This window comes from Papio anubis, chromosome 6 (genome assembly GCF_008728515.1).
Source record: "Papio anubis isolate 15944 chromosome 6, Panubis1.0, whole genome shotgun sequence".
NCBI lineage: Eukaryota > Metazoa > Chordata > Mammalia > Primates > Cercopithecidae > Papio > Papio anubis.
The window spans coordinates 112,961,365-112,975,262 of record NC_044981.1 but is presented as its reverse complement, the minus strand read 5'-3'; the positions used below and the strand labels follow the sequence as shown (position 1 = coordinate 112,975,262).

Here is a 13,898-nt window from a genome sequence, read left to right as displayed (position 1 = left end):
AATACTGATTTAAACGGCTGGAATAAATTAACATTTTAAAAGGATTTCCCATAATTTAGGAAAATACAATATTGTACACAGAGCACACATATATAGCTCTGTCATATTTGCATAATTTTACTCTCAGAACCTCAAAACACCTCGCATTTCAGGCCCTTTTGCAAATTTTCATTACATTTATTTACTAGTGTGTTAAACATATACTAGGTCGCGATTTTTAATCTCTGAGCCTGTGTTTTGATCATCTTCATCCGACTGCTGCTCTGAGCCTTGTGAATTAATGTATTCATATTCAATAGGCTTCGGATAATTATATGGGTAGCCATTGTCATCAAAAAACCTTCGGAAGGTAAATTCATAGAATGCATGTTCAGGATGCTTCCCATTTTTATACCATCCATTGAGAGTGTCATTTACATTTTCTTCCTCGTTATCGTCACTCCATAACTTATCAGGATCAACAGGATCAAAATTTGATGTATCTGTTGGGTGTGTGATTTTAGGAATGTATGAAGCAGATTGCTGTCTCAGGTCACTGGAGAAATCAATTGTTTTAAAAAATGGATGAGCTTTTATTTCATCAGCACCATTCTTGCCTAAGCGATCTTCGGGTCCTCGGCAAAGTTTAATAATAAGATCAGAAGCTTCAGGACTGAGTTTAGCTTGTGGTGGAATGTGAAGAGATGTTTGCCAGTTGATAACCTTTAAAGATTTTTTAAAATTAGGGGGAAGAGATAAATTAGAAAAATAAAAATTTCCTTCAAGTTTTATACCAAAAGTCTCACTGGGCTATTTTTGTATTTTAAATATATTACATGATATTTTGCTGGAAAATAATTTGTTCTCCTATCCCATCCTCTCCAGGCAACTTCTACTCACATTATAAGACTCAGTGTCAGTTTTAATCTCCCCTAGTAAACCTTTTTGCCTGTGGTAGAAATGACTACTTCTACTCTGCCTCCCCTCTACCATATATTTATTTCTATCACATTTCTAATACCTTATGGTACCTATTTATGTTTATGTCCTACTGAAATATAAAATTCCATTAAGGCTAGGGATCATGTTTTAGTGGTCTTTGTATCTCCTAGTGCTCAGTAAATTGCCTGGCACATACTTAATACATTATGATAAAACTTTTTCTGGTGCCAAGCGTGGTGGCTTGTCTGTTATCCCAGCACCCTGGGAGGCAGAGGTGGGAGGACTGCTTGAAGCTGGAAAGGTTCAAGACAAACCTGGGCAACAAAGCGAGACCCCCTCTCTACCAAAAAAAACTTTAAAACTTAGCCAGGTATGGTGGCATGCATCTGTAGTCCTAGCTACTCAGGAGGTTGAAGCAGAAGGATTCCTGGAGCCCAGGAGTTTGAGGCTGCAGTGAGCCATGACTGCACCACTGCACTCCAGCCTGTGTGACACAGTGAGACATTGTCTCAAAAAAAAAAAAAAAAAAAAAAAAAGCTCTGGTTATGAATAAAATAAAATGAGGAAGAAAGGAATGCCAAGTGAAGTCAGACTACCTAGTCTCTCCCGCTGAACTCTTGGAGGCAGGGGAATTGGTATACAACTCCAAGTATGATATTAAATGGATTTGGGGCAAACTCTATTAAGTGGTAGAATTGTCATTTAACCAAGTTAAGATACCTTCAACTTGGGCAGGCACTGTGGCTCACACCTGTAATCCCAGCACTTTGGGAGGCCAAGGTGGGTGAATTGCTTGAGCCCAGAAGTTCAAGACCAGCCTGGGCAACACGGCGAAAGCCTATCTCTACAAAAAATACAAAAGTTAGCCAGGTTGGTGGTGTACATCTGTGGTCCCAGCTACTTGAGAGGCTGAGGTGGGAGGATCAGCTGAGCCCAGGGAGGCTGAGGCCGCAGTGAGCCGTGATTGTGCCACTGCACTCCAGCCTGGGTGACAGAGCAAGACCCTGTCTCAAAAGAGGAAAAAAAAAATCTTCAACTTGTTCCATGGTAGGTAGTCAATAAATATTTGTTAAAAAGTTTTAATAATAATGAATAAATGAACACTATAATCTTCCTTATTCATAGAGGAGCTAGTCAGCTACTACAGAGGGAAGAAAATATACTCCCTCTTCTATTATTTGTTCCTTTTAAAGTCTTACCCCAGATTAGAAAATTGAGATGCTTCAACTAATAATATAATATTTTAAAAACCTTCTTGGAAAAAAAAAAGATACAGTTAATAATAGTTGTTTATGCTTCCAGTTCCATCACTTATTTCAAACAGGAGAAATAAAAAAAAAATACAATGAGATGAACAATTCCTTTTTTTTTTAAACAGAGGTTCGCTCTGTTGCCCAGGATGGAGTACAGTGGCGTGATCTCGGCTCACTGCAACCTCTGCCTCCCGGGTTCAAGTGGTTCTCCTGCCTCAGCCTCCTGAGTAGCTGGGATTACAGGTGCCTGCCACCTCACACGGCTAATTTTTTTTTTTTTTTTTTTGAGACGGAGTCTCGCTCTGTTGCCCAGGCTAGAGTGCAGTGGCGCGATCTCGGCTCACTGCAAGCTCCGCCTCCCGGGTTCACGCCATTCTCCTGCCTCAGCCTCCTGAGTAGCTGGGACTACAGGCGCCCGCCACCACGCCCGGCTAATTTTTTGTATTTTTTTTAGTAGAGACGGGTCTCACCGTGTTAGCCAGGATGGTCTCGATCTCCCGACCTCGTGATCCGCCCGCCTCGGCCTCCCAAAGTGCTGGGATTACAGGCATGAGCCACCGCGCCCAGCATTTTTTTGTATTTTTAGTAGAGACAGGGTTTCACCATGCTGGCCAGGCTGGTTTCGAACTCCTGACCGCAAGTGATCCATCCACCTTGGCCTCCCAAAGTGCTAGAATTACAGGCGTGAGCCACTGTGCCTGGCCAAGTTTAACATTTTTTATTTTAATGTGTATTTAGGATTTTTTAGTTTAAGGCAAAAAAAAAAAAAAAAAAAAGACTAAGCACAGCAAAAGATTCAGATAATTCAAAGATGGATGAATAAAATTATATAAACTGAAGCACAGACATAAAACATGTAGAATAAAAGAAAGAATAAAGCATAAGAGAAATGGAGGACAATATCAAAGGAATAGCATATGTATAATCATTAGAGTCTCAAAAGGTGAGAAGGAAGCAAAATAAATCTTTGAAGAGATGACAGAGAATTTCACCAAATCGATGAAAGTCATTAATATACATTTCAAGAAACTGAGTGAATCTCAACCAAGAAAAATACAAAGAAAACTACACATAGGCACACCATGGTCAAATTGAAGAAAACCAAAGTTAAAGAGAAAAAAATCCTAAAAGCAACCAGAGAGGTCCCAGTTTTGAGGAGGTACTACGTATACTCTCCTGTCTCTCTCCCACAGAAGGCAGCTATAAAACCTGATCAGGATGCATGAAGCAGCTACTTCAAGACCCTGAAAAGTAAATAATAACAGGTAGATTTGGGGAGAAGATATAAATTTGAAGTACCATTAAACCTGGTGACCATTTAAAAAAAATAAGAGACAGGATTCTCACTATGTTGTCCACGCTGGTCTTGAACTCCTAGCCTCAAGCAATCCTCCCACCTCAGCCTCCCTAGTAACTGGGACTACAGGCCTGTGCCAGCATACCCAGCTCCATTTTTTTCACTCTAGTAGTCTGCAGGCTGGACTCAAGGTAGCCCAAAACTTGGAAGGAGCTGAGCACAGACAGAGAGCTAGAGGAGAAGTCCCTCTAGTTCAGGCTCAGGGAGTAGAAAAGGAGTTTCCTGGTAGCAATGGAGGTGACAATAAGAGCCAATATGCCCCTAAAACTGACAGATGAACCCTCCTCTCCAATTGGAAATAAAATAACAAAGCATGGGCTGGGCTCGGTGGTTCACGCCTGTAATCCCAACACTTTGGGAGGCCGAGGTGGGTAGATCACTTGAGATCAGGAATGCAAGATCAGCTTGGCCAAAACGGTGAAGCCCTGTCTCTACTAAAATACAAAAATTAGTGGGCCGGGCGCGGTGGCTCAAGCCTGCAATCCCAGCACTTTGGGAGGCCGAGACGGGCGGATCACGAGGTCAGGAGATTGAAATCATCCTGGCTAACACGGTGAAATCCCGTCTCTACTAAAAATACAAAAAATTAGCCGGGCAAGGTGGTGGGTGCCTGTAGTCCCAGCTACTCGGGAGGCTGAGGCAGGAGAATGGCGTAAACCCGGGAGGCGGAGCTTGCAGTGAGCTGAGATCGCGCCACTGCACTCCAGGCTGGGTGACAGAGCGAGACTCTGTCTCAAAAAAAAAAAAAACATTAGTGGGGTGTGGTGGTGCATACCTGTAATCCCAGCTACTCGGGAGGCTGAGTTAGGAGAATCACTTGAACCCAGGAAGCAGAGGTTGCAGTGAGCCAAGACTGTGCCACTGCACTCCAGCCTGGGCGACAGAGTGAGACTCCATCTCATAAATATATAAATAAATAAAATGATAATAAAGCATAGGGTCCCAATAAGATGGGTTGAATCTCTGTTGCTTGTTTTCTGTGTCCTTTTGCCACCTTGTCCTGGATTCAGGTGCAGTTATGAGATATTGGGTAAGTAAAACCTCACTTTCTGGTCAGAGAACTAAAATAGGGAGCCCCAGGGAACAGGAAGGTACTGGGGACATCACAGAGAGGGAGGAGATTGGGCAAGTGACCCCATTAAGTTGCTTATGAACTGCTGGGCTCCCCCTCCAAACTGTACCTATGTGAATCTAATCCTAAGGAGCGTAACAAAGACTTTGAGAACTGAACTAAGGAAAAGACCATAGCCTACAAAGAGATCTGCCTAGAAAGGAAAAAAGGCTTTGAAACTGACATTGAAATAAAAAAAGCCTGGTTGGAACCTGTGGCCTGAACCCAACCAGGTTTAATGCTTGTCAAAACAAGGTCAAAATTATCCATAAGATCCAGAGTCTCGGCTGGGCCCTGTGGATCACGCCTGTAATCCCAGCACTTTGGGAGGCCAAGGTAGGCAGATCACCTGAGGTCAGGAGTTCGAGACCAGCCTGGCCAACATAGTGAAACCCCGTCTCTACTAAAAATACAAAAATTAGTCAGGCGTGGTAGCACGTGCCTATAGTCCTAGCTACCTGGGAGGCTGAGGCAGGACAATCGCTTGAACTTAGGTGGTGTAGTGAGCCAAGATTGTACCACTGCACTCACTCCAGCCTGGGTGACAGAGCAAGACTCCGTCTCAAAAAAAAAAAAAAAATCCAGAGTCTCATAATGTGTTATTTAAAATGTCCAGGATACAATCCAAAATTACTTAGTATAAACAAAAAAACAAAAAACCCCAAAAAACCCGGAAAATTTCAACTAACATAGAAAAAGTCAGTCAGTATTGATATGACATAGATGCTAGAATTTTCTGACAAAGACTTGAAAGTAACCATTATAAAAATGTTCCAGGTCAGGCGCGGTGGCTCACGCCTGTAGTCCCAGCACTCTGGGAGGCTGAGGCAGGCAGATCACGAGGTCAGGAGATCGAGACCATCCTGGCTAACACGGTGAAACCCTGTCTCTACTAAAAATAAAAAATTAACCAGGTGTGGTGTCTCTACTAAAAATAAAAAAAATTAGCCGGGTGTGGTGGCGGGCGCCTGTAGTCCCAGCTACTCAGGAGGCTAAGGCAGGAGAATGGCGTGAACCTGGGAGGCGGAGGTTGCAGTGAGCCGAGATCGCACTACTGCACTCCAGCCTGGGCGACAGAGTGAGACTCCGTCTCAAAAAAAAAAAAAAAAAAAAGCTCCAAATAAGGATCAACACTCATGAAATGAAAGATAGGTCTCAAGCAAAGAAATTGAAGATATAAAGTATCAAAAAGAAATTTTATAATGGAAAAATAACCAAAATAAAAAACTCAATGGATAGTCTCAATAGCAGAGTGAAGATGTCAGACGAAAAAAATCAGTGAACTTGAAGATAGGTTGATACTGGCCGTGCACAGTGGTGTCACTCCTGTAATCCCAGCACTTTGGGAGGCTGAGGCAGGTGGATTACTTGAGGCCAGAAGTTGGAGACCAGCCTAGCCAACATGGTGAGAACCCTGTCTTACTAAAAATACAGAAAATTAGCTGGGTGTGGTGGTGCGCCTATAGTCCCAGTGACTCGGGAGGCTGAAGTGGAAGGATCGCTTGAACAAGGAGCTTGAGATGGAGCTTGCAGTGAGCTGAGATCATGCCACTGCGCTCCAGCCTGGGCAACAAAACAAGACTGTATCTCAAAAAAAAGAGAGAGGTTGATACTAATTACGCAATTCAATCAACTGCTCATTCTGAAAAGCAGAAAACACAAAACCTTAAAATGTAAGTAGAATTTCAGGAATCTGTGGGACCACACCAAAAGGTCTAACATTCCTGTGATTAACATCACAAAAGAAAATGTGTGGTACAGATAAATATTTGAAGACATGATGGCTGAACACACCCCAAATTTGATCAAAGACATAAACCTACAGATTTGAGATGCTTGGTGAATACCAAACAGAATAAACCCTGAGAAATCCATGCCCAGACATATCATAATTATATACAGAAAAAAAATTATTGAAAGTAGCTACAGAAACATAATGCATTATTTGAGAGATCTGAATAATTGCAGATGTCTCATCAAATTATGAATGACAGAAGGAAGTAGACATTTTAAAGTGCTATAAGAACTAAAACCCAGAATTTTGTATCAAGTGATAATATATATATTTTTTGAGATGGAGTCTTGCTCTATCACCCAGGCTAGAGTGCAGTGGTATGATCTTGTCTCCCTGCAACCTCTGCCTCCTGGGTTCAAGCAATTCTCCTGCCTCAGCTTCCCAAGTAGCTGGGATTACAGGTGTACGCCACCAGCCCAGCTAATTTTTGTATTTTAGTAGAGACGGGGTTTCAACATGTTGGCCAGTTTGGTCTCAAACTCCTGACCTCAGGTGATCCACCCGCCTCGGCCTCCCAAAGTGCTGGGATTACAGGCATAAGCCACTGTGCCCAGCCTCAAGTGATAATATTCTAAGGAAGGCAAAATAAAGACATTCTCATATGAAGAGAAATTAAGACTCTGTTATCAACACACTTGCTCTCAAGTATCTGCTTAAGGAAGTTGTTCAGATGGAAGAGATATGATATAGAAGGAATCTTGAAACAGCAGGAAAGCAGGAAGAGCAAGGAAAACGCTAAATATCCAGGTAAACATAAATGACTATTCGTCTCATCTTTTTTTTTTTTATTATTTTTAGAGACAGGGTCTCATTCTGTTGCTCAGGCTGCAGGGTAGCAGTATGATTATAGCTCACGGTAGCCTCAAACTCCTGGGCTCAAGTGATCCTCCTGCGTCTGGAGTAGCTGGGACCACAGGCACGTGCCACCATCCACCATGCACAGCTATTGTTTTTTTTTTTTTTGGTAGAGACACGGTCTATGATTTGTTACTCACGCTGGTCTTGAACTCCTGGCTTCAAGCAATCCTCTTGCGTCAGCCTCCCAAAGTGCTGGGATTGCAGGCATGAGCCACTGCATTCAGCCTCTCACCTTGAGTTCTTTAAAGAACTTGATGGTTGAAAGCAAAATTGTTACATTGTTGGATGAGGCAGGTTGTGAGACAGGGTCACACTTTGTTGCTCAGGCTGGTGTGCCCAGGCTGGTGTGCTTATTAGCTTTTACTGCAGCCTCGACCTCCTGGACTTAAGGGATCCTCCCACTTACCGGTGCCCCTGCCCCAAGTAGCTGGGACTGTAGGCATGTACTACTACACACCAGCATGCTAGGTTAATTAAAAAATTTTTTTGTAGAGACAGGGTCTTACTATGTTGCCTAGACTGATCTCAAACTCCTGTGTTCCAGTGATCTTCCTGCTGTGGCCTTCCAAAGCACAGGGATTACAGGTGCGAGCCACCACATCTGGCTGGATGAGGTTGTATGTATGTATGTATGTATGTATTTACTGAGGTGGAGTCCCCCTCTGTCACCCAGGCTGGAGTACAGTGGCGCCATCTCGGCTCACTTCAAGCTCCACCTTCCGGGTTCACGCCATTCTCCTGCCTCAGCCTCACGAGTAGCTGGGACTACAGGCGCCCGCCACCACACCCGGCTAATTTTTTTTATTTTTAGTAGAGATGGGGTTTCACCGTGTTAGTCAGGATGGTCTCGATCTCCTGACCTCATGACCCACCTGCCTTGGCCTCCCAAAGTGCTAGGATTACAGGGTGAACCACTGTGCTGGCTGGATGAGGTTTTAAGCGTATGTAGATGTAATGTATAAAATAACTACAAGCCAGGTGTAGGCGCATGCTTGTAATCCCAACATTTTGGGAGGCCGACGTGGGAGGATTACTTGAGCCCAGAAGTTCAAGACCAGCCTGGGCAACATAGTGACTAGTCTTGATTACAAAATAATAATAAAATTAGCCAAGGGTGGTGGCATGTGCCTGTAATCCAGGCTACTTGGGAGGATGACACAGGAGAATCTTGAACCCAGGAGGCAGAGGTTGCAGTGAGCTGAAATCACAACCCTGCACTCCAGCGTGGGCAGCAGAGCAAGACCTTGTCTCAAAAAAAAAGAAGAAGAAGAAGAAAAATAAAATAACTACAATATAAATAATAGTGAATAAAGGGACCTATATAGCATATGGTTCTACATTGAACTTGAAGTGGTAAAGTATAAATTCTAGGTAGATAGTGAAAACTTAGGCTGGGCGCAGTGGCTCACGCCTGTAATCCCAACACTTTGGGAGGCTGAGGTGGGTGGATTGCTTGAGGCAGGAGTTTGAGACCAGCCTGGCCAACATAGTGAAACCCTGTCTCTACTAAAAATACAAAAATTAGCCAAGTGTGGTGGAAGGCACCTGTAATCCCAGCTACTCAGGAGGCTGAGGCAGGAGAATCACTTGAACCTGGGAGACAGAGGTTGCAGTGAGATGAGGTTGCACCACTACGCTCCAGCCTAGGCAACAGAGTGAAACTGCATCTCAAAAAAAAAAAAAAAAGAAAGAAAACAATATGTATTTTGTAGTCACTAGAGCAATCACAAACAAAACTATACAAAGAGATAATAGTAAAAAACCACAGTAGAAAGAGATAGCACAGAAAATAGCAGAGTAGGAAGCATCAGGGGTCTACCCATCCCTAAAATCAATCATTAAACTGGAAAAAGACTATCAGAATACTATTTTGGAACTTTGGAACCTTACAGCAGCCAGGAGAGTGCTTCATGAAGGGAGAGGCTGCTAAAATTTGGTTCAGACAGCAGCGTGTGTGAGCCCACTACCATCTACCATTCCTCAGTCCTGTGGCAGTCAGGAAAACCACAGCTTGCCTTCCTGGAGCAGCTGGTTAGTGCCAAGGTGGGCAGTAAGAACTCTGCCCTCCAAATATTTGAGGCTGTCCATCTTGGTTGGTGTTAGTGATTCCCTGAGGGAACAGCACAGATGCCTGTCTTTCTTTGACCTGCTCTGGCAGATTTAAAGAGACAGAGATCCATTCTTTTTTTGACCCAGACATTTAAAGAAATATGTCAGGTCACTGGCTTGGGTTACTTTTTGCCTTACTGTTGAGTTTTGAGGGTTCTTTATATATGGTAGATTAAAAAAACCTTTCTTAGCTATGTGATTTGTAAATATTTTCTCCCAGCCTGTAGCTTGTCTTTTCTCTTGACTGTTATCTGTGGTAGAGGGAAAGTTCTTAGTTTTGATGAACTTTTTTCTTTTATGGGTCATGATTCTGGGGTCATTTCTACGAACTCTTTACCTAACCCAAGCCCACAAAGATTTTCTCCTATGTTTTCTTCTAAAAGTATTATACCTTTAAGTTTTATCTATATATATGTGACTCAATTTGAGTTAATCTTTGTAAAGGTGTGAGGCTCAGTTTTTTTTTTTTTTTTTTTTGACACAGAGTCTTGCTCTGTCATCCCAGGCTGGAGTGCAGTGGCACAATCTTGGCTCAATGCAAGCTCTGCCTCCTGGGTTCAAGTGATTCTCCTGCCTCAGGCTCCCAAGGACCCAGGATTACAGGCATGCACCAACCACACTTGGCTAATTTTTGTAGTTTTAGTAGAAACGGGGTTTCACCACGTTGACTAGGCTGGTCTCAAACCCCTAACCTCAGGTTATCCATCCGCCTCGGCCTCCCAAAGTGCTAGGATTATAGGCGTGAGCCACTGCACCTGACCTGATGTTCATTTTTTTTGTATATGGCTGACCAGTTTTCTCAATACCATTTGTTGGTGATCTGTCTGCTGCGACCTTGCAAAGTGCTGGGATTACAGGTGTGAGCCACTGCACCCATTCCAGCACTTTGGGAGGCTGAGGTGGGTGGATTACTTGAGCCCAGGAGTTTGAGACCAGCCTGGGCAACATGGCAAAACCCTATATCTACAAAAAAATAAAAAATAAAAAAAATTAAAAAAAAAAGCACCTGTGGTCCCATCTACCAGGAGGCTAAGATAGGTTGCTTAAGCCAGGACAGAGGTTGCATGAGACAACATCATGCCACTGCATTCCACCCTTGGTGAAATGTTTTGATCCTATCTCAAAATAAAGTGCTGGGATTACAGACATGAGCCATCATGTTTGGTCCTCAAAGAATAATTAAGAATGATCAGGAGGCGGAGTGCAGTGGCTCATTGGGAGGCCGAGGCGGGTGGATCATGAGTTCAGGAGATCGAGACCATCCTGGCCAACATGGTGAAACCCCGTCTCTACTAAAAATACAAAAACTAGCTGGGTGTGATGGCGCGTGCCTGTAATCCCAGCTACTCGGGAAGCTGAGGCACGAGACTCACTTCAACCCAGGAGGCAGAAGTTGCAGTGAGCTGAGATCACGCCACTGCACTCTAGCCTGATGATAGAGCAAGACTCTGTATAAAAAAAAAAAAAAAGAGAGAGAGAGAGAGAGAACGACCAGGAGTTAATTAGACTTCAGAAAGGAGGAAGGGTTATAGAAGAGAGAGATGGAAGTAGGACATTCCAGACAGAGGGAATGGTATGAACGGAGGGCAAATTCCAACTTTAACCCATGGACAAAGGAATCACCAAAGGGTATTAAATCAGACAGTGTATGGTCAAAATTGTGGGTAGCTTCTCATTTAAGTGCCAGAGGTATTTTCAAATGGGGATATAAACATTTGTTTGTAGTTTGCATAGAAGGAGACAAAGCCAGGAGGCAGTAGGTGACAAGCAGTGAACAAATCTTCAAAATGGACTACAGGCCTGTTTTGTTTTGTTTTGTTTGAGAAGGAGTTTCGCTCTTTCACCCAGGGTGGAGTGCAATGGTGAGATCTTGGCTCACTGCAACCTCTGCCTTCGGAATTCAAAGGATTCTCCTGCCTCAGCCTCCCAAGTAGCTGGGATTACAGGTGTCCGCCACCATACCCAGCTAATTTTTGTATTTTTAGTAGAGACGGGGTTTTGCCATGTTGGCCAGGCTGATCCCAAACTCCTGACCTCAGGTGATCCAGCCGCCTACACCTCCCAAAGTGGTAGGATTACAGGCATGAGTCACCGTGCCTGGCCTAAAGACCTTTTTGAGAATGATATATGAGTATGGTGTATGAGTGAGGGGGGATACAAAATTATGGGGATATGGCATCATGGAGACTGGAGTTCACACATGCAATTTTAGTGAGTTCATATACCCTTACAAGTTCATTCTTTTCCTTTTTTAAATTAAACATTTCTTTTTTGTAGAGATGGGGTCTCACATCATTGTCAGGCTGATCTTGAACTCCTAGGTGCAAGCAATCCTCCTGCCTCAACCTCCCAAAGCACTGGCATTATGGGTATGAGCCACTGCAGCCGGCCCAAGCTCATTCTTTAACTCCAGACTAAAATGCTCTAAGTACTAATAAATAAAGGTCAATGACGTAGCAACTTTGTGAGAATTCTTTTGATATAGATGCCATACCTTACCTTCATTTGTGTTTCTAATGGTGTTTGTGCCAAGAAAGGAGGTTGTCCCACCAACATTTCAAAAAGAATAACACCAACACTCCACCAATCACACAACTGTGTGTATCCTAAAATAAGATACCAAAGTTAGTTATTTAGAAGCACTTTAAAAATGCTCAGAATACAATAAAAATTAACATTAAATCACCAATTTATACTGTAAAATTAATACTTTTACTATAAGCCTGAAAAATAAGGCATATTCTAGTGTTGTTTGGCTGGCCTAAAGGCCTACTGAGATTTTATATGAAAGAAGTGCTTTACCCGTTCGTAGCAATACTTCAGGTGCAATATAATTGGGAGTCCCAACCAAAGAATGTGCTAAACATCGCTGGTGCTGGCGTGCAGCTCTCCGCTCTAATGGCTTCAATCTGTCTCCACATCGACAGCTTGAGGGATCCCCCCATTCATTACTGAAATCCATGCTATCTTGCCGTGGATGGTCACCTGCACAACAAAAGAATAAATAAATAAAATCAACAAGGACAACAGTAAACCTGAAGTCTATTTAATCTTCTGACATCATGGTTTAGGGTTAACAACATTCTCCCTTGTGACAAACTAAGACACAATGTATGCCAAATCACGGATGGTGTTTATTACCAATTACAGCCTGCTTTCTGAGATGTCAATAGGAATGATTTTACACTTAAAAAAAAAAAGTCTAAGATTTAGCAATTTATTCAATGTTAAATAACAACAATATGAGTCATGGGGAGATTAAGAGTTTGTTATTTAGCCCACTCCCTGGTACTACTCTGGACAAACTTTCAAACAAATTAGATCAGTGTTTCATTCAATAAATGACAGTGATAAGACAAAGCTCTGGGTACATTCTAGTAGGAAAAGAAACAAAACAAACAATTACACATATAAGGAACAGTGACATACCCTATACAGAGAATCAACACAGGGTGATGTGACAAATGTGACTGGATAGCTACATAAGACTGAATGGCTAGGAAAGACCAATTGAGAAGATGACATCAGCTAAATCGTAAAAATACAAGAAGGAATCAACCATTTAAAAATCAGGTTTAGGTATTCCACACAGAAATAACAGCAACAGAGAGAAGAAGAGTGCAGCTGATAGAGGGGAGAACTGTAGGAAATAGGGCAAGAACTGTAAGAAATGCAGCAGGAACAAATACACATGGGTTTTGCAAGCAATAGAAATGGTCTGCCTTTTACTTCAAGTAAAGGCAAAAGATATTGGAGAGTTTGAAGCAAGAAGATAACAATATCTGATTTATGCTTTAAAAAAAGAGTTCTTTTGAGCCATGTGAAGTTTGCAAGGTCTATTTGAAATCCACATGAAGATAGACAGGAAGCAGTAGGATAGAGAAATTATGAATTTTGGAGAAAGGCCATTTCTGGAGAGAGAGATTTGGAAGTCATTAACATATAGATGGCATGAAGTCACCTTGAATATAAGAAATTAATATTTATTATATTTATATAATATAATATTTATCTAGGATGTTTGATTAAAATATGATTTCCCTTTGGGAGGCCGAGGCGGGTGGATCACGAGGTCAAGAGATTGAGACTATCCTGGCCAACATGGTGAAACCCCATCTCTACTAAAAATACAAAAATAGCTGGGTGTGGTGGCGTGTGTCTGTAATTCCAGCTACTCAGGAGGCTGGGGCAGGAGAATCGCTTGAACCCAGGAGATGGAGGTTGCGGTAAGCCGAGATTGCGCCATGGCACTCCAGCCTGGCAACAGATCAAGACTCTGTCTCAAAACAAACAAACAAAAAAGCAACAACAAGAACAAAAAGATTTCTATGCCCCAGTGAAGACTTTTGATCAAAAGATGGGAATAGAGCCTAGGAATCATGTTTTTAGGAAGCTTTCCAGGTAATAATTCAGTCAAATCTGGGGAGACACTAAATTCCACTATGTCAAACATTAAAGTAGGTTCAATTGTCTCAGTTCTACCCATTTTAATGT

At 42.6% G+C, this 13,898-nt stretch overlaps 1 protein-coding gene and 1 long non-coding RNA gene across 5 annotated transcripts in view; one reads left to right on the top strand and one right to left on the bottom strand.

Moving 5' to 3' along the window:
- The window catches only part of LOC103883956, a 29,495-nt gene that overhangs the window by 12,781 nt on the left and 2,816 nt on the right, over positions 1-13,898 (top strand). The gene's annotated exons all lie outside the window — the stretch shown is intronic.
- Positions 162-13,898, bottom strand: part of LATS1 (large tumor suppressor kinase 1) — a 55,086-nt gene continuing 41,349 nt past the window's right edge. For 2 of the 4 annotated variants that reach the window (XM_003898060.5, XM_021937738.2), the window contains 3 exons: positions 12,207-12,389; positions 11,904-12,010; positions 162-702 (listed from right to left, as the gene is read on the bottom strand). In XM_003898060.5, the coding sequence (XP_003898109.1) occupies positions 193-702; positions 11,904-12,010; positions 12,207-12,389 (800 nt within the window). In that variant the 3' untranslated portion in view covers positions 162-192. Of the gene's footprint in view, positions 703-7,434; positions 7,546-7,801; positions 7,901-11,903; positions 12,011-12,206; positions 12,390-13,898 lie in introns of those variants that run through there. The other 2 variants (XM_021937739.2, XM_021937737.2) reach the window with 2 other exon arrangements.